This window comes from Chenopodium quinoa, unplaced genomic scaffold (genome assembly GCF_001683475.1).
Source record: "Chenopodium quinoa cultivar QQ74 unplaced genomic scaffold, ASM168347v1, whole genome shotgun sequence".
NCBI classification, from domain to species: domain Eukaryota; kingdom Viridiplantae; phylum Streptophyta; class Magnoliopsida; order Caryophyllales; family Amaranthaceae; genus Chenopodium; species Chenopodium quinoa.
The window spans coordinates 1,130,104-1,156,467 of NW_018745177.1; the positions used below are offsets into that span (position 1 = coordinate 1,130,104).

The 26,364-nt window shown below is 36.6% G+C and overlaps 1 protein-coding gene across 1 annotated transcript; it reads right to left on the reverse strand.

Moving 5' to 3' along the window:
• Nucleotides 1–372: 372 nt before the first annotated feature.
• LOC110710810 (dehydrodolichyl diphosphate synthase 2-like) lies at nt 373–6,330 on the reverse strand. Its single transcript, XM_021889152.1, has 3 exons — nt 5,967–6,330; nt 4,217–4,275; nt 373–963 (listed from the first exon to the last, which is right to left on the reverse strand). Exons 1-3 carry the CDS (start codon nt 6,318–6,320, stop codon nt 522–524), a joined length of 855 nt encoding a protein of 284 aa, XP_021744844.1. The 5' UTR covers nt 6,321–6,330; the 3' UTR covers nt 373–521.
• Nucleotides 6,331–26,364: the final 20,034 nt, after the last annotated feature.

Genomic DNA, 26,364 nt, shown 5'->3' on the forward strand with positions numbered 1-26,364 from the left:
ACCCAAACCCGATAAGATGTATGACCCGACGTGATCCGACTCAAGCATGACCCAACCCGAACCCGACCTATTTTGCATCAATTGGACTTTTACACTATTTATATATTTCGCTTTGATTAGTTTTGACGGTTTGTACTTAAGTAAAAATATAGTCATATGGATTCTTGTTAGATTTGTCTCGACTTATACAGTTTTAATATCAAATATTTATAATTTTTACATGTCAGGAAATAAAGATATTCACGATTGAAAACATGTATCGACAAGTGTGAAAAGAGAAGTGTTGCAACTAAAAAAAAAAAGGAAGTATGTGATAATGCTAGGCCTTTTGAAAGACTTATGATTTGTCTATTCATCAAGAGGAATCCAACAAGTACCACAAGACTAAATTTTTTCTTATATATAAATTAAATTACAAACATTAGTCAAAGTAAGTAAAATTAATAATAGAAAAAGTTTAAATGGAGCAAGTAATAAAATATGAAAAGAGTATAATATAATTACATATGATAGAATTAAAATTATACTTTGCCAAATCGTCTCCCTCTTTGTTGAAACGAGCGTAAAGCCTCAATAAACTCTTGTTTTCCAAAATCAGGCCAAAGTGTATTAGTGAAGTACATTTCACTATAAGCACATTGCCAAAGAAAATAGTTACTTATACGTAATTCGCCGCTTGTTCGAATGAGCAAATCCGGAGCAGGAACGTCCGTTACCTTAGTTCGAAGATGTTGCTCAAACAAAGACTTGGTTATATCGTTGGGTTGAAGAAGGCCATCCTTAACTTTCATAGCAATTGTTTGACAAGCATGAACAATATCATTTTGGCCACTATAACTCATTGCTAGAATCAGATGAATTTTGGTGTTGTCTTTTGTTTCTTCTTCAATGTGTTGAATTGCTTTTTGTAAGGAATTGGGCAGTAATGATGTATCACCAATCACTGAAATTCGTCCTCCGTAACTGTTTATTATTTAATATAGTTAGTATATAATGCGTTAATGCTATCTAGCAAGCTCTAAGGAAATAAATCATGCTTTATTTCAATAATTTAATAACATTCTCATGATTTTTTCCTAGCTACTTGTGAAAAGTTGAGATTAACAATTATTTATATGATTTGCAATGATAAACCAAGTAGTATTATCTAACTAATAACTAGAAAATGTTTACAATACGAAGTAATTGTGTACGTAAAAATGGATATAAAAAGTGTGATATAGTTATAGAATAGCCAAGATCAAATTTCATGGAGAAATACTTTAATAGCTACACAAAGTATTTAGTGAGTCTATTTCACGGTAAATTCACCCACCCAAAACTAATATATTTGTGTCCAATAATTTTATGAAAATTTCAAAAGCTTATATGAAATGTCTATAAAGTTAAAACTAAATTTTTAAAGATGTTTAAAAACTTATATCCATCTTACACAATATGACAAAACCATCTCATTGCTCAGGTGGATCAGCTCACATTATACAGTTATACTACCTACGATTTTTATTATTTGCAACTTTGAAATATTTTATATCTCACAAATAATACCCAAAGTTGCAACTAATAAAAATCAAAGGTAGTTTATGATATTAAAATGATTTTTTTTTTAAATTTCATTTCTTATTTTTTGCATCGATTAGAAGTGATAGATATTATATTTACGATAATATTTGTCGTAGATTAGGATAATTTTGTATATATTTTGGTATACCTCGTATCCTTATCCTAATAGGATTAAGATTCTTGTAAACCTCTATATATATTAATCTATGGTACATACTCTAATTTGAGGAGTTTTCCCGAAATCTAACACGGTATCACAACTTAGGTTTCGGCTAGTAGTCAATTCCTTTTTCTTGTTCTTTGGTTCCCTGCTATATTGAGTTCTTATGACTATAATTTTGAATAATTTTGCAACTTCTACCCAATAGTTATCATTTATACAATTAGGTTTTTTTTTCTTATTCAATGCAAATATAATTTGTTGGGACATAGATTGAATGAGGCTCTACTCTTTTGATATTAATTCCACTTATTTCGGGATAATAAATAAGTTTCAAAAGCTTTTGATAGGCATAAGTTCTATAAAGGTTACACAAAATATTGGCTGCCGCGCGCAAGCCGCAAGCTGCATTTTGTGCGGCAACAAACTGTATGTATAATCTAATAAATACTCCTTCCGTTTTTAAATATTTGTTCTACTTTTATTTTTCGGTCGTTTTTAAATTCTTACTCTATTTCCTTAATTGGAAAGATTTTACAATATTTAATTCATTTTTCTCATCTAGTGGACCTAACATAAATCATATTTTATTAATTATTACATATTCTCTCTCCTTTAATTCTCTCCACTACTTTTTTTTTTTTATAATTTTTTATTCTTTACCCTACCCCATTACCTCCATATTTTATTATTTTCTTTGATTTTTCCTAAAACTCCGCACATGGAGAAATATACTATCAAATAACATGTATGTATCCTCTAACAAACTGTACGTATGTTCAATCAAACATAAATTGTACATATCCTCTATTAAATACTACATATATCCTCTAATAAATTATACATATATAGAGAATATCCATAGAATATTCCCATCCTAGGTTTAGGATATATTTTGTATAAGATTATCTTTGATATATGTACATATCTTATAGTTACCTAATATGATTAGGTTACTCATTGTAACCCTATAAATATTGATCAATGAAAATCACTCTAATCAAGGAGTTTAGATTATCTGACATGGTATCACAACTTAGGTTAGATCTTGGGATTGTTTATACCTAAAATTTTCTCTTCCCCTGCCGGTGGGTTAGAAAATTAAACCCACCGGCGGGATTCACAAACAATTACATAAAACACACTTTTTTTTTGTTTTGCTTCCGCGTTTTAATTATGGAGTACGATGGTTGACCATCACCGGCAACCCCTCTTGTGCTCCAACTAATTCCCACCACACATAGGAGCTTTGTGCACCACCTCTACCTCTTGGTTCTCCACCTAATACGCCACCTAGCTCACTCATAGTCTTCCTTCTTTAGCCTAATCTGTGAGTGAAATGCAATCTTGTATAGCGTATCCGATGACTATCGTTAATAGTCTTGGATGAGCCAGACCCACGAGACGAACCACCCCTTTGTTTGTCTTTTTTTTCTCAATGTCGTTGTTGGCCTCCACCACCTTAGTTACATTGTAGTCTTGCTCCTGACCCCTTCTACTTGACAGGAGCCTTGTTCAACTACACTACAATAACTGAAAGGGAGTGTTGGATTTTTGGTATTCTCTAAGTCCAACCGCTACTTAGCTTGTTTTAATTTTGTGGAATTTATCTTGTTGTGTAGGTCAATTTTATTTTTTTAGAGGTAAACACTTACTAGTGGTTAAGTGGTGTGGGATTTATGCTATCTTATTTGTTTTTTCTTCAACTGTGATTTCCCGTAGTAGTGTAGTGTCTTCTTCCCGATGATGGTTTGATCCCTTAGCTTCTTCTTCTTTGGATCTGCAACTTAGCTCAAGTCTGTGTGCGGCTCTTCTCCTTCTCCTCCGGCCTAGCAGTGCTTATCTCTACTCTACGTAGGTCGTGGCTGTTGCTTCTAATCGTCATCACCGACATATGTCTACTACTTCTCTTTTGATCATGGGTTACCATACTATCCTTACCGCTCGATGCGTGATTCAGATCTAGTCTGAGCATCCGATTTTCTCTCGCTCCGACTACGGGGGTGTGATAGAGAATATCCATAGAATATTCTCATCCTAGGTTTAGGATATATTTTGTATAAGATTATCTTTGATATATGTACATATCTTATAGTTACCTAATATGATTAGGTTACTCATTGTAACCCTATAAATATTGATCAATGGAAATCACTCTAATCAAGGAGTTTATATTATCTGACATATATATCCTCCAACAAATTGTACGTATCCTCTATCAAATAACACATATCCACCAACTAGTTGTACATGTCCTCTATCAAATTATACATATCCTCCATCAAATAATACATATCATATATATACTTGCTTTGCTGCACAAATTATTGGGTGATGCACCCAAATGCTTCTTCTCTAAGGTTAATAAGGATAAAAGGAATACCCAAATTCAATTCACAATTAAAATAAGTTAATTTTTTTTATACTAATAAAATAAGTTTTGATAAGTTCAACTAGATATAAACGATCATTTGAATTAAGAAGCGCTCATACCTACAAGAAATGCGTAGTAAATTGTGCTCCAAAAGCTCGAGCAAGAAATCAGTTTCCATCTGTTGAAACAATAATGATGAATAAAAGTACTTATTTGAACACCATAACCGAAATTTAAGTTCTAAACAAAATCGATAAGAGGTTTGTAAAATTAACCAATTTATTTCAATTATTCCCAAAGTAACAAGAATTCTCTCTAATTAAATATGACGAAGTAAGAAAATCCACATGTTCGATCTGGTTCTAATTATTTATTTAATAATAATATTATATACTTTAATCTAACAACCTAATTATAATACCTTTTTCTTTATTATTTTGGAAAAATTGCTCCCATTAATGTGAACTTTGCCTCGTCCGCCGAAAATAATCTCAACTTTCGTTTATTATCTATTGCACCGAACTTTAGGGGGAATTAATTTTCGTTGCACCCAACAGGTCATCTAACCTGATGTAGCAAGTTACCTAGACACGTGTCAGCGTATGATTGGCTTAATTTTTTTTTTTACAAAAAAAAAAAAAAAAAACAAAAAAATAAAAAAAAAACCCACAAACCACCCACGCCCAGCGGCTGCCACCACACCCCCACCCCCACCACGCCGGAAAATCACCCCCACCCTCGAAAAACCCCTCCCCTGCTGCCGGAAACCGCCGCCCAACCTTCCCCCTACCTCGAAACCCACCCTTTCCCTTCCCCCACCCCCGAAAACCATTCCCCCACCCCCGAAAACCCCTCCCTCACTCCCGGAAACCACCGCACAACCCTCCCCCTTCCCTCAAAACTCCCCCTTTCCCTTTCCCCACCCCCGAAAACCCCTCCCCCACCCCTATTTCCTCCGTCACTCCCCTCTCCCCCGCCGTTTTCCGACCCTTCCGACCCGAATCCCCTTCCCCTTCCCCTTCGTTTTCGCCGTTTCCCCCTCCCCGTCGTTTCCACCCCCTTCCCCTTCGTTTCCGACCCAAATCCGGCCTCCCTTCCTATATCCTCCCCCACTGTCGTTAAGGGGTGGCTGGGTTTTTTTTTTAAAAAAATTTTGTTTTTTTTTTTAATTTTGTTTTATTTTTTTTTTAAATTTTGTTTTTTTAATTTTTTTTATTTGACCATTCATGTAGTGACACGTGTCTAAAAAAAATGTAACACACAAATGTTGACCGGATTAACCGATTGCAGGTAAGTTGGGTGCAACGAAAATTAATACCCCCCAAAGTTCGGTGCAATAGATAATAAACGAAAGTTGGGATTATTTTTGGCGGACGAGGCAAAGTTCAGATTAATGGGAGCAATTTTTCCTATTATTTTTTATTTGGTGTGTTTCAATTATTTTGCTTATCAGTGCAATTTTGTAACCATATTTTTTTTAGTTACATATAAATGGACATTATGATAGTGCATAATAAATGATTAAGATGTTTCTAACTTAATCCACATAAATATTTGTTTCTTTAACTATAATTGACATTAAAAAAAAATTACAAAAACAAAAACCTTTAAAATAGAGTAGTGAATTAGTTTTTCTTTTTGTCTCAAATAACCTTTTTATAAAGTAAGCTAATTAGCTTGCAATCTTGCATGAACATATTATTTACGTCTTGAATTTTAACTTCCATAAATGGATTTTAGTAGTTTTTATCTAAGGTCTTACAAGTATGATTTAATATATATTGACCTTTACTTAATTAATTATCCTTTTATTGAAGGTAAAATAATAATAAGAAACATGAGACCAAAGAATTATAGGTAAAAACTAACCTTAGGACGAAGCCAATTTTCCGTGGAGAACACAAAAAGTGAGACAATTGGAATTTTCCAATTACAACACAATGAAAGAAAGGTCTCTAAACTCTTCACACCAGGGAGATAACCATCGATAGGGTTTAGGCCTCTTTGCTTAGCCCACCTCCGATTGCCATCCAATATCACGGCCAAGTGCCGTGGCATTAGCTCTTGTTGAAGCTCCTTCGGTAGCTCCTCGTCGCCATCCATATTAGCCTTATCATCCTTGAATAGTATTGATCCTCCTAGAAACATATTCACAAATGGCATCAAAATCCTATTAGGGATTATTGCCATGATCATTGACAAAAGCTTTTGTAAGATACTCATTTTGTCACTTCTTTTTTCTCTTTGGTTTGAGTGTTTACTTTATATAATACTACGTATATATGTATAAGTAAGCAAGATTATACAATTATTGTTAGCAATACATGCATTATTACTGTTTGGTGAGATTGTTAATTTATGATTAAGTTGACTTGTCAAGTTGTCATCAATTCATACACATTATTAATTAGCATAAGTATAGTATAAGAATCAAATCTCAACGGATTTTCTTTATACTACTATCCTTTTTGCCGAGTACACCCCTTTTTTTGGTCGCAAATTAATTTGTTTAAACAATTTATTATTTTATTGTTTTATATAAAGTTAAATCATTATTGTAAAATTTTAGAAATAACAGTGGAAAATTTGTCTAAAAGGTACTTATATGTTCATTATTTTGTGAAGAAAAACCTTGTATGTTCAAAGTGGTGAAAAAGGTATAAGTTACTTTTGTTGTGAGAAGGGATTTTGACATCGAAATATGACCGTTGACTTCACTTTTCCAGTATTGACCATCATGTGACATACACGTGATGTTTAAAAAATGTATTTTCCTACTTTTTTCCCCGTGATTTTGAGAAAAGAAAAGGGATTTTGAGAGAAAATTTAGGGACAGAAAGAGAGAGAATGTGAAAACGTGGGGAAAAAATGAACGAAAGAGCCTTTTTAAAACATCACGTGCCACATGCGTGATGGTCAACATCGAAAAAGTAAAGTCAATGATCATATTCCGACGTCAAGGTCCCTTCTCAGAACAAAAGCGACTTATAAGGATCATTTTCACCACTTTAACATATACTCAGTATCCCTTAGCACATTATATAAATTGTGACAATTTTTCTGTGAATTATCAGAAGTTTATTTCAGCTATTGTTCAAAGCAAAGATCTGACAACCTTCAAAGAAGCTATGCAATCTGAAGGATGGCGTAGGTCCATGAATGAAGAAATTCGGGTTTTAGAGAACAATGGTACTTGCACTTTGGAGCCTCTTCCTCTGGTAAAAAGGCACTAGGAAGTCAATGGGTCTATAAGACCAAGTTTCTTTCTAATGGAACGGTAGAGCATCTTAAATCTCGCTTGGTGTTATATGGGAACCATCAGAAAGCAGGTGTAGATTATGATGAGACATTTGCTCCGGTTGCTAAGATGGCAACGGTTCGCACTGTTCTTGCTATTGCGGCTGCTAAGAATTGGGAAATTCATCAAATGGATGTTCACAATGCATTCCTACATAGTGACTTAGATGAAGAATTTTACATGAAGCTTCCACCTGGTTTTCAGAGTTCAGATGCTTCATTGGTTTGGAGATTGAGGAATTCACTCTATGGTTTGAAGCAAGCACCTAGATGTTGGTTTGCTAAACTTACCACAGCTTTAAAACAATATGGTTTCAACCAATCTTACTCTGATTATTCTTTATTCACTCACACTACTCGTGATACTCAAATTACTGTTTTAGTATATGTTGATGATCTGATTATTTACGGGAACGATTACGCTGCATTGTCTGTTTTTAAGGCTTATTTGTGTGACTGTTTTAAGATGAAGGGTCTAGGTTCGTTGAAATATTTTTTGGGGATTGAGGTGGCTATTAGATCTACGGGTGTATTTTTGTGTCAACGAAAATGTACTCTGGATACTATTTCTGAGGCAGGTTTGTTAGGCGCCAAGCCTAGTCCCATGGAGCAAAACCAAAAATTAGGTCTAGCCACAGGCGCACTTCTCACTGATCCGGAGTCTTACAGACGTCCTTGTTGGTCGTCTGATTTACCTTACTGTTACTCGCCCTGATTTGGCATATATACTCGGTTCATATTTTGTCACTGTTTATGCAGCAACCGCGCAGTGAACATTGGGACGTTGCATTAAGGGTGATTCGTTACTTGAAAGGACTCCGGGACGAGGTACTTTATTGAGCTCTGATTGTGATTGGAATTTGCAAGGTTGGTGTGATTCAGATTGGGCCTCTTGTCCCCTCACTCGATGATCTTTAACTGGTTGGCTTGTTTTTCTTGGAAAATCACCTATCTCGTGGAAAACCAATAAGCAACTAACGGTTTCTACTTCTTCTTCGGAGGCCGAATATAGGTGTGTGTCTTCATGTTCCAAAGAGCTTAAATGGGTAAAGGCTTTGTTGTTAAGTCTAGGAGTTCAGCACCCAAAGGCAATTAAATTGTTTTGCGACAATGAATCGGCTTTGCATATTGCAAAGAATCAAGATTTTCATGAGCGGACAAAGCATATTGAGATTGATTGTCACTTTGTTCGCGATGCAATTACTGAAGGGTTGATATCCCCATCTCATGTTTCGACATCCGAGCAACTTACTGATACTTTTACTAAGGCTCTTGGGAAAGCACAGTTTGATTATCTTTATTCCAAGTTGGGCACTTTTGATCCGAGCACTCCAACTTGAGGGGGTAGGTATTGAGATAATATCGTATATTAGTTTATATGATAGTATATTTCCATATATTTATCTCTTATATTTTTGTTAATTTCCTAAGATTCTACGATATCTTTTGATACGAGGACTAGGACTTTGTAACTCTATATATTCCCATTGATAATTAATGAGAAGGCAAGCAATTATACTCTGATTATTTTCTAATTCTCTCTAATTCTTCGGTTTCCTTCCTATATGTTGCTTTAACCATATAATTTATATAAATAATACGGAGTAGAACTGTAGAACACAAACTAAACTGAAATGCATGCAGCAAAATAAGATAGGGATCACACATTACCTTACAACTCGGCTTATTGAAGTCACAAACTCTCCTAATGTTCTCCAGCACCTGTAGTATAAGCTCGAACTCTGTTTCCTAAACCAATGCCCCTTTCTTCATAACCACAATTGTAAACCAATACACCTCTGCTAGCTTCCTTAATTAGCTGCTTTGCAAGTGCAAATTGATTTGTCATTAATCTCCAAAAATAACGAACCGACTATGAAAGTATGGTTTCAACTAGCTATTAGGTTTAATAATTAAACATGGTAATGTAACTGATCCTCGGTATAACTTCTCTGATAATAAGAGGCAATAACTGAGCTAATTCACAAACCTTGATAAGTTATTCGGGCAGTTTAAAAAGCATGAGAGCCCGTTTGACACTTGAAAATGGGCATCCGGCAAATACTCCAACCTGTCCAGACAAGTGAAAATCAATTCTTAAATAATTCATTTCACAGTTTCATGTAGGTTCTACTCGTGGAGGGTCTTAAGTTCTAAATTCTATAGCAGTATAGCCTTTGTCGATCTCTTCAAATGAGAGAATTTGTGCATATTTGATTGCAGATTTAAAACACAACAATGGTGCTTAATGGCACATAAAAAGGAAACACGTTACTTAGACAATATTGACAACATTAAACACCTAAATTTCCCACTTTAGTATACACTGAAGTGAAATATAAGTTTCAAGACTTGAATTCAAAGTTCATAGAAAAATTAGCGATCACCACAAAGTTATTTGAGCACAATACAATTATAATTAAGGAAAAATACACTTTGCCCAATTTAATTTAAATAATCCTAACTTTCGATTATTTTGCAATAATCTCAACTTTCACTTGTGTTTTTTTTTTCTTCAATCTGATTACCGATAACCTGAAGAAAGGGTTAATTTCATTTAAAAAAAAAAAGAACTGCCACACGTCGCATGTTTATTTGTTCAATAAAGAAAAAGTAAAAAACTTTTATAAATAAAACAAAAAATTCAAAGCCCAAGCCCGCATGGCGATACACAGACCACCGCCGGTGGCCAAGACCTCCCCGACCCAGCCCGATTTCCAATTTCGACGCCTACTACCTCCCTTCCTTTCCCTTTCCCCTTCCCCTATCTTCTTCCTTCCCTAACCTAGCCCCAAAACTGCAATACTTAGACGATTTCAAATCTGAAGGAAGAGATGGGGGCGATTTTCGGGATAGGGAAAGGGAGGGTAGGCCGATTTCGGTGGTATGGGAAGGAATAGGGGCTGATTTTGGTGGTGTGGGAACAAAGAGGGGAAAGTTTCGACGATGTGGGAAGAGTGGAAGGTCCATTTAGCGGGTTTAGTTGGGGAGGAAAATGGTTTCTTGGCGGTTCTATGAAGGCAGTGGCCCCAACTTTCCAGGCTGTGGTTGGAGTGGGGGATCGGATTTTGGTGTTGGGGTAAGGGGAGTGAGGTTAAAAATGTGCGGCGGGGCAGGGAGGTGGTGGTTCTGACTTCGGAGTTAGGCTGGGGAGAAATATGGCCATCGTTGCTGCCCTTGCTGGCTAGTGTGGCTGATGGTTCAAATTTTGTAATTTTTTTTTTTTAACACCAATCACGTGTTAACACATGTTAGGCAATCTGAAATAATGGGTTGTTGACTTTTGTTGGCCGGTTTGGGATTGTTAGAAAAAAACGCACATCAAAGTTGGGATTGTTACATAATAATCAATAGTTCGGGTTTATTTAAAGTAAATTGAGCAAAGTTGAGATTATTAATAAGAATTTTTCCTATAAATAATTCTAATCTAATATACGGTAGCAAACCTAACTGAATCCCACAAATATAAATCTATAAACTGCGACATCAAGTTTTAAAAAGCCACGAATTAAACAACAATCCAGATTTAAAAAAAAAAAATCCAACAGGATACACACTTGCACATTAGTTGCACTCTTCAAGTTGGTCAGCTCAAAATTAAGATAATCAAACTAAAACCCATGACACAATATCAAACTATTTCCAAAGCTTCCCAAAATCAAATTTTAAACTAGAGAATTGGGATCGAAATTTCAAAACCAGGCTAAAATCATCCTTAAAAATTGACAAACACTTCATAAAATTTTAGTTTAAAGGGAGAAGAGGGAAAGAATATCGTCCATGTGGCAGTGAGGAGAGCGGTAGTATTAAATCTCTTCACCCTAGAAATCGAAGCGCGATGAGGAAAGAAATTTCTTGCTTAAAAACAATTAAGTCAGCATAACCTTTTCTACTCAAACAAGAATTACAAAAAAAATCATGAACAAAACACCACCAATCAGATCTGCAAACAACATACATGATCAAAACCCAAAACCTAAATAAAACGTGGGTATAACCAAACCATAAATTTACTTCAAGCTGCAAATTTAATCAAGAAAAATGCTGATAAAAACAATTTTTTTTTTTACCAAATTTAACATAAAATTCAAGAATTATTAGCGATTAAAATACTTGATTTCTGGAAGTGAAATCCATTGTTCAAAGAAGAAAAACCCTAGACGATGAACAACAACAATAATAGTGAGAAATCACAAATTAAATCTCTTCGCAATTTCTTACAACAACACAAACAATCAATAATTGATTCATAACCATTAAGACCCCTAAAATCATTATCAATTTCAAATCAAGATTTAGTTCCGCGCAACTTGACGAAATTAAGATTTGCGACAAAAAAGACTCAATAGATCTTGATTCTTGAATGAACCAAGAATCGAAAGTAGCAAATTACAGAGAAAGAGTTTGGAAAAATGGTAGGATTTTAGACCTCTTAATTATAGCCCTTAACACCGTCCCTTCTTCATCATGGCCAAGACAATGAAGCAACACCACCGCCACCTCCTCTACAAAGTACTAGGCCTTAACTGTTAATAATATCCGGAATGTGATTCCTTTAACCCTTGTTTATGAGAAGGTGCAATACTCAAATTGGGTAGCACTTTTCGAGAACCATGCCTGTGCTTATAACGTTCTTGATCACACAGACCTAAAAAACACCATGCCCTTGCGATCTTTCTGACTAACTATGGACACGCTTGGATGCAATAGTCAAACAATGGATTTATAGGACAATTTCCACTTACCTTTTGCAAATCATTCTTGCTCCAAAATCTATAGCGCGCGCAAGAAACATATTTTTCAAGATAACAAGAGTACGAGGGCGGTGTATCTCGAGACTCAATTTAATACTCATCATCTTAATAACTTCTTAAACATTGCTACTTTCCTGTCAGCGGCTTAAGAGCCTTTTCGATCAATTGGCCAACCTCGACCACCCCGTCTTTGATCAAGCTTTGGTCATGCGTCTAATTGGAGGACTCAACAAGACATATTTTGACACTGTTGTCGCAGTGATTGCTCAGACTAACCCATTGACATCCTTTAACAATGCTCGTTCCCGTGTCCTCCTTGAGGAAACGCGACGAGGCAGAGTAACCGCCACTCCACCTTCCACCTTTGTCGCTCAATCGACCTCTGAATCTACACAGTCAAATCAACAATCTCAACCTGCCAGACAGGGGAACGGTGTCAATGGTGGCAAGGGTCGTGGCAAAGGCCTTGATTACGGTAGTTAAGGACAAGAAAGTCCATAGCTCTCGTAGCAGAATCTGCAACAACCGTAACAATGGCAGCAACAACCCAGTCCTATTGGGCATCCTTAGGCCCAATCTTCTTGGCCTAATCCGTAATAACAACCCCAATTCAACCTCAACAACAAGGGTGTGTTGTACTACCTGCCCCTTTTCCTAAGGCTGGCTCATATCAATAGCGGCCTAATGCATGTCCACCAAACTCTCATCAGGCAAACACTATAGGATCGTATTAGTACGGTCCACTTATGACTCCCACGGAGCTAGGGAGATCCTATTCATCGATGAGTTTGTCAAACCGGGACAGCGGATGGTATATGAACTCGGGTGTTACTTTTCACATGACATTTAACTCCGGTTCTCCTACCCCCTTTTTGATTTAAACACTCATAATCATATTTTAGTATGAAATTGCCATCGCATTCCAATCACTGGTCATGGTCATGCCACCCTCCCAAATATATCTCTTGCACTTAAAATTGTCCTTTAAGCACCCCAAATTATTAAAAAAATCTCATTTCATTTCGTAAATTCATTTATGATAATTTAATTAGTGTCTATTGAATTTGACTTGAATGGTTTTTTTGTGAAGGACCTTTGCACGGGGAAGGTAATCACGTAATGTGATAGTTCCGGGGATCTCTATCCAGTCACCACCGACACTTAAAGCACTTGTCTTGCCAAGTCTCTCAACACTGTCTCCCCTTCCACATGGCACAATTGCTTGGGTCATCCTGCTGCATCTTCTTTAAGTTTTCTTAGGAGCAATGATTTCATTGATTGTAATAAGGAGACTAGCTCCAATTTTTGCAATTCTTGTCATGTTGGGAAACATGTTAGACTTCCCTTTTATTATTATTATTATTATTATTATTATTATTATTATTATTATTATTATTATTATTATTATTATTATTATTAATATTATTATTATTATTAATAATAAAAATAATAATACTTGTGCTTTTTTATTATACATGTTGATAATAGACTTCTCCCATTTATAGTATTAATGGGCGTAAATATTATTTAGTTTTTCTAGATGACTTTAATAATTATGTGTGGGAAATTCCCTTAGCATACAAATCTCAAGCATTCCGTAGCTTTCTTTCCATTCCGCAATATGTGCAAACTCAATTTGAACGCCCAATTAAGTCCTTTCAAATTAAAGTGACCATGGTCGTGAGTTTGACAATGACCCTTTTAAAAAGTTTTGTATAGATAATGGAATGGTTTTTAGATTCTCTTGTCCTCACACCTCTTCTCAAAATGGGAAATCCGAACACATGATTTATACCATAAATAATGTCAAACGCACTCTTGTCTTTCATGCTCCCTTGCCACCTTCTTTTTGGTCACATATTCTTGAGATTACAACTTATCTTCGATCTTAACATTCTCCCCACTAAGTCTCTCAAAAATATGACCCGGCTCAAGCTCTTTTTTTTTTTTTTTTTTTTTGTAAAAAACCATTATATGATCATCTTAGGGTCTTTGGTTGTCTTTTTCCCAAACTTATCCGTCAATGTTCCTCACAAGCTTTTACCTCGCTCTACACCGTGTGTGTTTTTAGGGCACCCATCCAATCATCGGGGTTGTAAATTTCCTGATATTTCTACACAAAAAGTCGTTTTATCCTGTCATGTAACCTTTGAGGAGTTAACTATTTCGTATAAAATCTAGGACATTACATTGATATGTCCATTTTATATAGTGTTTTACCCCCATTCCTGGGTCGTTATTAGTAGTGTTTTTGGCTCTTTCGGGCCACTTTTATTACTAATTTTTGTTTTCTAGTGTTTTTGTAGTTTTAGTTGTATTTTACAGGAAATTACACTCTTGGAGCATTTTCCCGGGCTTTATGGATCAACTACGGAAGCTAGAAAGACACGACCACTTTTGGAGCCCAGGATCAGTGAGATCCGGTGATTAAGGGCTCGGTAATTGGGATCCCGAGGTATTCGGACCAAGTATTCAAGACCCGAGGAGGAAATCCGGATTGGGCCGAGAAATCAAGCCCAATCGAAGTTCGAGCCTCAAAGTGGAGCAAGGGCCCGATTGGGCAAGAGGTCGCCCGATCCGGCGCGGCAAGACCATAGTGTTGTGCGTGCATAAGCGCGCCCGATCGTGCGAGCATCTAGCACGATCGGGCGATGCTGCTGGCAAGGAACGCGAAGAAAAAGGCGCGCCTGATCGGGCGCGTGTTTTTTAAGAGACCTGATTAGTTTAGCCTTAACTTTTGCTTTTAGGAAACGTATATATTTGAGTTTTGTACGGAATTTTTGTTTATCTTCTTCCTTAGACTTTCTCTCTCTACTTAGGATTTCTTCTCTCTCTTAACTCTTCTCTCAACTCTTGTTCTTGATTATTTCCATTAATACAAATTAGTTTGGTAATGATTTCTCTTCTCTTAATCTTATTTCCTTTCATCATGATTTACTTTATTAATTTGATTTGTTTAGTTTTTAATATGTGTGAGTAGTTTTATTTCAAGGGTTTATGGGGATCCATAAATAATATAAAGGGGTAATTTATTGTTGTTGATTATCAATGCTAGATTAATTTGCTATTGATTGATTTAATGCTCTGTGACTAGATTTGCGCAAATCTTTTATGCATGAGTTTGACAACATTGATTTGAGATTCGACAGATGAGAATTAATGTTTAGGTCTAGTTTCAATAGGCAGATTAATTTATAAATGGTCAAGTCGAGATTCGAGAGATGAGATTTAATACCGGTAAATTAATTGTGTTATTGTAATACGTAGCGAAAGCCCTTTACAATCTGGTTAATTGATGCATTGATGATTGACTATTATTGATTATTGGTATTGCATGATAATTTCTTATTGAATTGTTTTAACGTTTTACAATTGCGACTTGTAAAAGTTTAGCAATATTAAATTGATGAATCGAGCAGATGTTGATTTGATATTAAAGGCCATTTTCAATAAGAACTTAGATCTAGTAAATTGCGAAAGCCTGTTAGATCTATGTTGATTAATAAATTGCGAGAGCCTGTTAATCGTGTTATTTATGCAATGTCAATGATTGATTAATATGTTTTACCCTGTAGTATTATTTATTGGTGAACCTATACCCTAGATCCTTCTATATATTGTTTTCTCCCTATTCTCAATCTTAGTAGTTTAGTTTCTTATTCGAATATAAATATTGGTTACTTAGATAATTTAGATTATAATAATTAATTAGGAGTAAAAAGACTTGTTTCCCTTTGGAGATCGACCCTACTTCCCTATCTACTTTAGTTAGAGGACTTAGGAATTATTTTTGATTAGGGGATACGACTTTACCCTGTCATACATCTTGAAGGACTACGAGTTCTTATGCATTGATGATCACTCACCCATTTTTACTCATCATTTTTTGCGCCATTAAACTCCAACCCAGCAAACTCCACAGGCAGGCCGCGACCCATAGCCCTCCCCCCGTAGCCCACCCGCGGACTACTTTGCACCAAACTCCAAACACACCACCTAGAAGAACACACACTCCCTTAACCGGCCCATATACTACTACTACTACTACTACTACTACTACTACTACTACTGTTACTGCTACTGCTACTGCTACTGCTGCTACTGCTACTGCTACTGCTGCTACTGCTACTGCTACTGCTACTGCTACTGCTACTGCTACTGCTACTGCTACTGCTACTGCTACTGCTACTGCTACAACTACTGCTGCTGCTGCTACTGCTACTACTACTGCTACTGCTGCTGCTACTACTACTGCTACTGCTACTGCTACTGCTACTGCTACTACTCCTGCTGCTACTGCTACTACTACTACTACTACTACTACTACTACTGCTACTGCTGCTGCTGCTACTACTGCTACTGCTACCACTACCACTACCACCACCACCACCACCACCACTACCACTACCACTAACACTACCACTACCACTACCACTACCACTACTACTACTACTACTATTATTATTATTATTATTCAAAATAATAAATTATTATAATCAATACAATATTTATTATTATTATTGAATATTAATTATTATTGTTGTTATTATTAATTATTATTTGAAAATTAAGCAGAGCAGAGCAAAGTAGAGCCGAGCAGATTTCTTTTGAGCATAGAAGCTCTAAAGAACGGGGCCTAAGTCCAACTCCTCATAAATCCTCGCTACCAAAGTCAAATAAATTAGCTCATCTTGACCCTAATTGGAATGCGACGTTGTTCGATAAGTATAGTGCTTTGATTGAAAAAGGGACTTGGGATTTGGTGCTTAGACCTACGGGGGAGAACATTATATTGTTAATTGTATGTGGTTTTTAAACACAAATCAAGTCTAACGAAGACCTTAAAAGGCACAAAGCTCACTTGGTTTATTATGGCAGGTCACAGAAGGTGGGTGTGGATTATGATGAGACTTTAATTTCAGTCTGTGTAGACACACATTTGTGTCTCCCCAAAACCAAACCCGATGATGAGTACCTTTCACGTCGAATCATAATCGAATGAAGTGAAAGTGTAGAAAGTTTAGTGTTGCGGATAGTTTTAATTTCTTTTCTCTCTGTTTTTGAAAACCTCTTTTAAGAAAACAGCAAATCCAGTTTTTTTGGTCCATGGAAAGAGTCCAATAATAGTGTAGTTGGATGGGGCTTGAAAAGAGCTTTCCAACGATATATTATAAGCCCAATTCCAATGAATAATGAAGAAGTTATGGCCAAATTACTAAACTGGGCCCGGTTAGAGCCTTATATGCGGCCCAATGATCTAGAGGAGGGGCTAATATGGATTAATCATTCCTAATGCAATTATGAATGGTTTTAGTCTTCTAGATTCTTCTAGAAGGTTCTTTTCATTCCTAATTCAATTAGCATTGATAAATTGACTTTTGTTGACGTTTTAGAGTTTTAATCAGAATAAAAGAGTGTTTTTAAGGAAAATACAATTTTGTCCTTCTGTACGGCTAAATTTTATCTAAATTTAGAAAACGCCTAAAAATATTGTTTAGCGCCTAACGCCAGACATTAGCGCCTGGCGCTAAGCTTGGCGCCTGGTGCTAGCGTTAGCGCCTGGCGCTAACTTCGTTTTTTCACGTCGAAACTCTGATTTGTTTTTCTATCTTTTTGGCTAATTTTCTCTATAAATAGCTTCCTAAAAACTCCGTTTTTTATAATCTACAATCACCAACTCTCATCAAGAAATTCTTGATTCTCTCTCTCTTTCTAAGCCTAGCTTTTTACAAACACAATTCCTCATACATTAGCACTAGACACACCTAGCCAAGTTCAAAGTTGCCTTCGCCCTAGACGTGAAAGGTTTTAATTTCTGAGGGTTTGGTCCCTAATCTCTCTTTCAATTATTTAATTTAATTGTTTGATTTATTATTTTTCTTGAAGTTACTAATGCGTGTATTTTGTTATTAGAAAGAGGTACGAGACATCCAAGTAAGTGCTTTAATTGATTCATTGTTATTATGATTTAGAAATCATGTCTAGATTGTTATTATGATTCCTAGTGTCATGTATGTTAGGGCGTTTGATCTTCCTAGTATCATGTTTAGGGTAACAACTATAATTTCTAATATCAAATATGAAAATTGTGATTCTTGCGATGCTTCCTATTTTCTTCCTAATATGCATGTTAGTATCATGTTAGGGTTAAAGCTTTGATTTTTGTTGTTTGGTGATATGCTAAGGTTTGTTATTAATCTTGTTAGTATCATGTCTAGGATCTTGCTATTATTATTATGTTTTATCTTTAACATGAACATGATTATGTTAATTATGATTAATTTTAATTATTATTATTATGATTATAATTATTATTTTGATGATTATTATTATGTTGCTTGATATTTATTGTTATTGCTTGATCACACCTTTTATGCATGTTTAAAGAGAATTTGTACATGTAATCACGCTTAATAAGATAATTAATAATCTTGTTTAGGGTTAATTTGATTATAATTCAAGTGATCGCCAATAATAGTTTTATTTATGAATTAATATTCAACCAACATAAATAAACAGGTTTAAGGTTAATCCTATTGGTTGCATGTTAGTCAGAAAGCGCACATGAATACGAGAAGAATAAAGTAGAGGCCTATTATTAGGGCAGGTTCAATCTCTTTTAGGTTGGATTAGTATCTTCATCCCCAAACTACCAGTCATGGTTCCAGACTTATTGGAGTTGACAATCTCCTGGATCGCTAATGGGTGTAACCTTCACCCTGTGAACGGTTTACAAGTTCCTAAAACTTGTTGGCGACTCTTTTGCTCTAGCTTCCTTCCCTTTGGACGCCACCGTACTTTAGTGTACGATCACAGTGGGGTTCAAGATTGGGGTAATGATTGAAATATTCCCTACAGTTTTTGGCGACTCCACTGGGGAGGATTTCTATTTTAATTCCTGAAATTTATTTCTGAAATGATTTAGAATGAGTGGATGAGACTCAAAAAGTTCTAAGTATTTCATGTGCGTAATTTTGATTAACATTATTGTCATATGCATAAAAAAGATCTCATTGGAAAGACCATCCGTAATGAGTTAAAACATAGGATTTTTACACATAAGAAATTTGAGGAATATCTTTCACAACTAGGATCTAAATAATGCTGCGCGAAACTGGAAAATTTTATCGAGCACAGAAAGCTGCTGAGGCATGTAGGAACTAGCGTCAGCGAACAAAGACTAGCGCCAACATTTTGACGTTAGCGTCAGGCAACAGCTTCTGTCGCCAGGCTCTAAAGCCAGAAGCTGGCGCTGGACTCTGTTTGCTGGCGCCAAGTTTTTCCAATACCGAGCCAGAAATATGCATTCTAATTTTGACCAGTTTTTAGCACTGTTTGCTCAATCCTACTTCCTGATTGAGTTTTTCTCACTTTTCTAAAACCCATATGTGTTCTACATATGGACATAACCCTCTGGGAATGCATGCTCCATCTACCTGATTTAACTCGCGGTGTCCCATCCACTCGCGCCAACCCTTCACGGTTAGGCTTCCGCGCAGTGCATCCGGACAATTAACCATGGACCCTCTATTGACTAACCCATATCTCAAAATTTAGAGAACTAGTGCCATGGTTAGGTTACAAACTCATTGCATCATATTGTGCCTATTTGACTAATTGTGCATTTTTGGTTTTGCATACTCTATGTGTTTTTCCTAACCGTTTGTTTGACTAATTGAGCAGTTTTCAAGTCGATTCAGTTAAGTTTTACTTGTTAAGTCATTAATCGAGTCTAAGAACTAAGTCCCATGGTCTTACACAAGAGTCAAAGCATGTCACCTACACTCACTAGTCTTAGCACACACTTTCTATATGTCACCATGACCATATCTTAGGTTCATGCATGAGTCAGTTCTTTCCGTCATTTGAGATGGGGGTACATTCTACTCCTAATTTTTCATATCTCTCCATCTACATCATTTTTCTACCCATCACAACATTCATTCTTCCTACCTTCTTTCATCTATGCATGTTGAATAGAGATAGTCAAATAATTAACAGTAAATATCCCTAATTTCCCTTTCCACGGTACTTGGTCAAGGAGAGAAGGGCAATTAATCAAGGATAACCTCTTTGTTCAAGTCTTACTTTTTGATAAACCGATTTGTCAAAAGAGGAAGGCTAAGAAGGTAATGGCAAGTCAAGAAGAAGTTAATGAACTTAGGAACCAATTGACTGATGTCACTGAGGCGTTGAAGGCTTTAACCCTCAAAATCAATGACCCTATGAAGCAACAACAAATGGAGCTTATACAAGAAAGCTTGAGCAAGCTATCTAGTGACTATAAATTTTGGGGCATTAGTTCACAAGGGGTCTCGCTGGACAAGGAACTTCTTCCGCATAAGTTCAATGCCAACGACATCCCAAAATTCAAGGCAACAGATAACCCTTACTTTCATCTAAGAGCTTTTGAAACTATAATGAACATTAAGGGGATTGATAAGAAAGTCTTTCATTCCTTGTTTTCTTTATCTCTTGAAACCGTTTTCCAACAATGGTTCTTTTCCCTTGACAAAGAGAAAACTTCTTCTTGGGAGTCGATAACAAACGCTTTCATAGATAGATATAAGTGCAACATTCAAGACGAAACAGACCACAGACAACTTGAAATGTTAAAACAAAAAGAAAACGAAGGGTTCACTTCTTTCTTCAACAAATGGAGGGAAACTTCCGCTAATATGGTCAAGGCTCCTGCCAAAAAAGAATCTGTGAGGATGTGTATAATATAGGCATTGACATTGAAGATGACCTTCTGAAAGATAATAGTACAAGAGGAAAAAAGAACAATCATCCTTCTTCTTCCTCTCCCATTAATGAATTACATGCTACGAACGCCTCTAAATCACGAATCCAAAGGTCGAAAAGAGTGTTCACTCCACTTGGTATGAGTTATGAAACATCTTTCGAGAAGCTACACAATAAAGGACTAGTCATGCCCATAGGGCCTATCAAAGATCCAGTTCCAGAAGCCAGGCCACCTAAGTGGGATCCTAATTAATAAGCACTGCAAATATCACCAAGGAAAGGGTCACGACACTGAGGAGTGTTGGAAACTCAAAGAAGCTATTCAAGATCTGATTGATGACAATCAAACTTCCGAGATTCTAGCCATCGCAGAAGATCAAACATCCTTCGATCCTTCACTCCTTATCACATCTGTAGGCGAACCCATGATCGAGACAACTTATATAACCTCTCTCGATGAAGTGGCCATGATTGAGGAGGATGAAAGTCTTTTCTTAGATAATACAGGGAAAATTCGTCAAGTCTAAAAGAGGACGTTCGAAAACTGCAAGACGTCATTGCCATGCTCTTGAATATGGTAGAATTGAAGGACTAGCAAATCGGGTGATGGTTATTGAACAAAATTCTCACCAAGGATTTAATGAAGAACTCAATGCTCCTAAGCCACGGGCAAAACGGACCATTTAAGAATACACACCAATAGGAATGACTTACAATGAAGCTTTTGACTATCTTCACGATCAAGGTCTCATTCACCCCATTGGTCCCAGTCAAGACCCTCTGCCTGAAAAACGGTTTCCAAATTGGGATCCAAAATCTTATTGCCGATACCATAGAGGTCGTGGTCATACCACCGAAGTATGTCTCGCCCTCAAGGATCGTGTTCAAGACCTCATTGATTCAAATATCCTTCATGTTCCTCCGCGCGACAAGAAGGCCAAGATTAGTAACGATAGTAACAGTGGCTGTAAAGGAAAGAAGAACAACTATCATTCTTCTTCCGAAAACACCTACTCTAGTAACATTGTTGGTACTTTCAACCTTAATAAAATCTTAGACATGGATAATCGAGGATTTAGAAAGCAACTAAGAAAGGATTTCACCCCTATTGGAATTAGCTACGATGATGATTTCGATCGACTCCATGCAAAGGGACTCATTACTCCTATTGGACCCATTCAAGATCCCCCACTGGAGAAGAGACTGCTTAGTTGGAACCCAAATGTACGCTGCAAGTACCATCAAGGTAGGGGTCATACTACAGCGAGTTGTTGGAAGCTAAAGGAAGCAATCCAATATTTGATAGACAATAATGGGCTTCCAATACCTCTAGTCGTCAAGAACACCAAGTGATGATGAGCCAAGAGACAAGAGGCAAGCTTCAACGACAAGATTTCATGATCTTTATCTTTCTTTTTTATTTACCTTTTCCCCAATAAGTCTAGCATAGGCACCTTTTTATCCTCCTTAGTATATTTTGTAGGATCATTATTTCTTTTCCTTTAATAAAATGAGCATTTTTCTTCCTTACATATGATCATCGCATTGCATTTCAAAATATAAAAAAAAAAAATCCGTGTCAAACTAAGCACAAGGTATACCAATGATTTAAGGCACCCCTTGTAGCCACATCATATTACCTTTCACCCTTCAAATATGCAATCCTTTTTTGATAAACCACTTTGAGCCTCGTTTAATGATAGACCCTTCATCTTTCAACCTATATCTACCTAACCTTGAGATGGGATGGTGTGCAACTTATTCATTTTTTAAAGAACCAAAGCTTGAGTATATCAAAAGAATAAAATAGCGCAAATAAATAAAATAGAAAAAACAATAAAAGTGTACAAAAGGGCAAGTGTTCCAATGTCCTTGACATGAACATGTCTTTGATATGAACACGTCTCATATTGTGTCTTTTATCGAGTGCTCGGTACCGTGCCTGAGAAACATGAATGCCAAGTGAGTGATAGACCGCATGATCGGGATTTCCCACACTTATAAAAATAAAATAGATGCTAAAGCAAAAGAGAAAAGAGAGCTAAAAAAGAGTTAAAAGCCTCAAGCATAAAAATATAAAGATTCAAAAGCTAGGTTGCACACCTTGAGGGCTTATCGAGGGTCTTGAGCCTTTATCCCCTTCTTCTATAACCTTTAGCCTAACCACGTTACAACCCTTAAAAAACCTTTTTGAGGTATACACATACTTGTGCGAGGTTCGGCTAGAGCTACGTTCGGCCTGATTCCTAACGGATACGTAGGCAACCTCACATTGTGGTGCGGCCGTAATAAACATGCATTCATATTTACATTCATAATTGATCATATCAAGAGAACCCCTATGCTCATCCCTATCTACTTAGAGCTAGACTTGGGGGATTAATCCTTATATCATTAGCTTACCCAGCCTAAGAGTCACCATCATTTGACTCTTTTCAATATATTTTCCCACACACTTAGCCCTTGCGGCCTAACTTTAGTATCATTTTCACACACCGCACAGATACATAACCAAATATACTTCCCTTAGGAACCCTTTGTCACGGACTCTTAACACAACGTTGAAGCATGCCTTGTCATATCAACACCACTCATCAATCATAATTGTCATTGCATCACGAAGTATGAAGTACTTAGCCTTCGCGCCCAAGTTACCTAAATACTGTCATTATCGAGTCAACTAGGATAGTCTAAGATGTTACAATCCTTGTACTGTGATAGACAACGTTAACGGGTTAAGCTCATTCAACATGCACCTTCAAAAACTTCACTTATTTCTTTTTCGCGTCTTTCTTTTTCGGAAGAAAGTCGGTACCCTCCACAAAAATGACAGAAAATTTTTGCTTTTTGCATTTTCGAGTCGCACGATCACAATACAATGCACACATAGGTCATGAGTCACAAGTGTCATTTCACTTCGAGTCGAGTCAACCTCGAGTCAATCACAGCGAGTCAAGTTTATACCTTGAGTCGTGTCATGTCAATGAGTCAAGCAACACTAAGCCTTAAGTCAACCCTAAAAAATTAAAGAGATTAGCAAAGTCCTATAGTCAAAGATAAATACAGGTGCATCCCAGCGGCAACAAGAGCAGTATAGGGAAGACCCTACTCTAGCGCCAGATGACAACATCTAGCTTCTGGCAACAAATTTCAGCGCCTAGCGCTAGATCCCAGTGTCTGGCAACAGAGCCAAATCGCAGCGCCAAAGGCATTGCAGCGGCGACAGAAAGCTCAACCACTCAGAACAGTTATTTCAACCTCTTTCAGCAATTTCGGGTTCCTTGGTACGCCAGTTAGCCTATATTAGCAATTTGACATGATTAAGTAGTCGGCTTGATTACAATCGCAATAAGTGATCGACCTGACGAAAGATCGTCTCACTTAGCTTAAAGCGCCTAAACATTGGCTCATTGCAAGACACCGACGTACTGGTTCATAAACAATAGAGACACCGACATACTGGTTCATAAACAGCAGAGGCACCGACATAATGGTTCACAAGCATAAAAAGTGCTGACGTACTGGCATAGCGGAAGCAAAGTTCAAGCGAGCTTTAAAGATCGACAAGCGTTGGTCTTCAGAAGTTTTCTTCGAAATATTATCGCAACAAACATTCAAGTATCAAATCTCTATTGTTCAGAGATGCGTGGACATTCCGTCCAAGCTCTTTTGTTCAGAGACGCGTGGATATATCATCAAAGCTCTTTGTTCAGAGACGCGTGGACATTTCTTTCAAGCTCCTTTGTTCAGAGACGCGTGGACATTTCTTTCAAGCTCTTTTGTTCAGAGACGCGTGAACATTTCTTTCAAGCTCTTTTGCTTAGAGACGCGTGGGCACATTATTCAAAAGCTCTTTGTTCAGAGACGCGTGGACATATCATCAAAGCTCTTTGTTCAGAGACGCGTGCACATATCATTCAAAAGCTCTTTGTTCAGAGACGCGTGGACATATCATCAAAAGCTTTTTGTTCAGAGACGCGTGGACATATCATTCAAAAGCTCTTTGTTCAGAGACGCGTGGACATATCATTCAAAAGCTCTTTGTTCAAAGACGCATGGACACATTAAAAAAAAAAGCTCCATTGTTCAGATACACGTGAACATATCCAAAAAAAGCTCTATTGTTCAGAGAAGAGTGAACATCAAAACAACAAGATGGTGTTCCATAGATTGTGGAAGGTTGTCACAACAACAGCAATGCAACAGCAACAAATCGGTTACCTTCGGAGACGTGTGCTCGACGGTGCAAGATACGTGTTTCTTATCTCTCTTATCTGTTTAACTAATGCTAGTTTTGCAAGTATCGGCGTTACAAGAATGATTTAGGATCGCAGAAAGTTCTGATTCATTCTCCGTCCCTACCGCTACTTTGACTTTTGTTTTCGAAACTTGCGTTTCTCCAAACTCAGTCAAAGTGGGGGCTTCTGTAGACACTCATTTGTGTCTCCCCAAAACCAAACCCGGTGATGAGTACCTTTCACGTCGAATCATAATCGAATGAAGTGAAAGTGTAGAAAGTTTAGTGTTGCGGATAGTTTTAATTTCTTTTCTCTTTGTTTTTGAAAACCTATTTTAAGAAAACATCCAATCCAGTTTGGTTGGTCCATGGAAAGGGTCCAATAATAGTGTAGTTGGATGGGGATTGAAAAGAGCTTTCCAACGATATATTATAAGCCCAATTCCGATGAATAATGAGGAAGTTATGACCAAATTACTAAACTGAGCCCGGTTTGAGCCTTATATATGGCCCAATGATTTAGATGAGGGCCTAATATGGATTTATCATTCCTAATTCAATTAGGAATTGTTTTAGTCTTCTAGATTCTTCTAGAAGGTTATTTTCATTCATAATTCAATTAGCATTGATAAATTGACTTTTGTTGACTTTTTAGAGTTTTAATCAGAATAAAAGAGTGTTTTTAAGGAAAATACGATTTTGTCCTTCTGTACGGCTAAATTTTATTTGAATTTAGAAAACGCCTAAAAAAATTGTTTAGCGCCTAACGCCAGTCATTAGCGCCTGTCGCTAATGTTCAGCGCCTGGCGCTAACTTCGTTTTTTCACGTCGATACTCTTATTTGTTTTTCTATCTTTTTGGCTGATTTTCTCTATAAATAGTTTCCTAAAAACTCCGTTTTTGATAATCTACAACCACCAACTCTCATCAAGAAATTCTTGATTCTCTCTCTCTTTCTAAGCCTAGCTTTTTACAAACACAATTCCTCATACATTAGCACTAAGCTAGACACACCTAGCCAAGTTCGAAGTTGCCTTCGCCCTAAACGTGAAAGGTTTTAATTTCTGAGGGTTTGGTCCCTAATCTCTCTTTCAATTATTTAATTTAATAGTTTGATTTAAAGTTACTAATGCGTGTATTTTGTTATTAGAAAGAGGTATGAGACATCCAAGTAAGTGCTTTAATTGATTCATTGTTATTATGATTCAGAAATCATGTCTAGATTGTTATTATG

What these genes read in the sequence shown, in the direction of transcription:
- LOC110710810 (XM_021889152.1), bottom strand. Translation starts at nt 6,320, where the DNA reads ATGAGTATCTTACAAAAGCTTTTGTCAATGATCATGGCAATAATCCCT. An exon ending in AAAATTGGCTTCGTCCTAAG is followed by an intron (nt 4,276 to 5,966) that starts GTTAGTTTTTAC and finishes TTGTTTCAACAG; the next exon opens with ATGGAAACTGATTTCTTGCT. An exon ending in TTACTACGCATTTCTTGTAG is followed by an intron (nt 964 to 4,216) that starts GTATGAGCGCTT and finishes AATAATAAACAG; the next exon opens with TTACGGAGGACGAATTTCAG.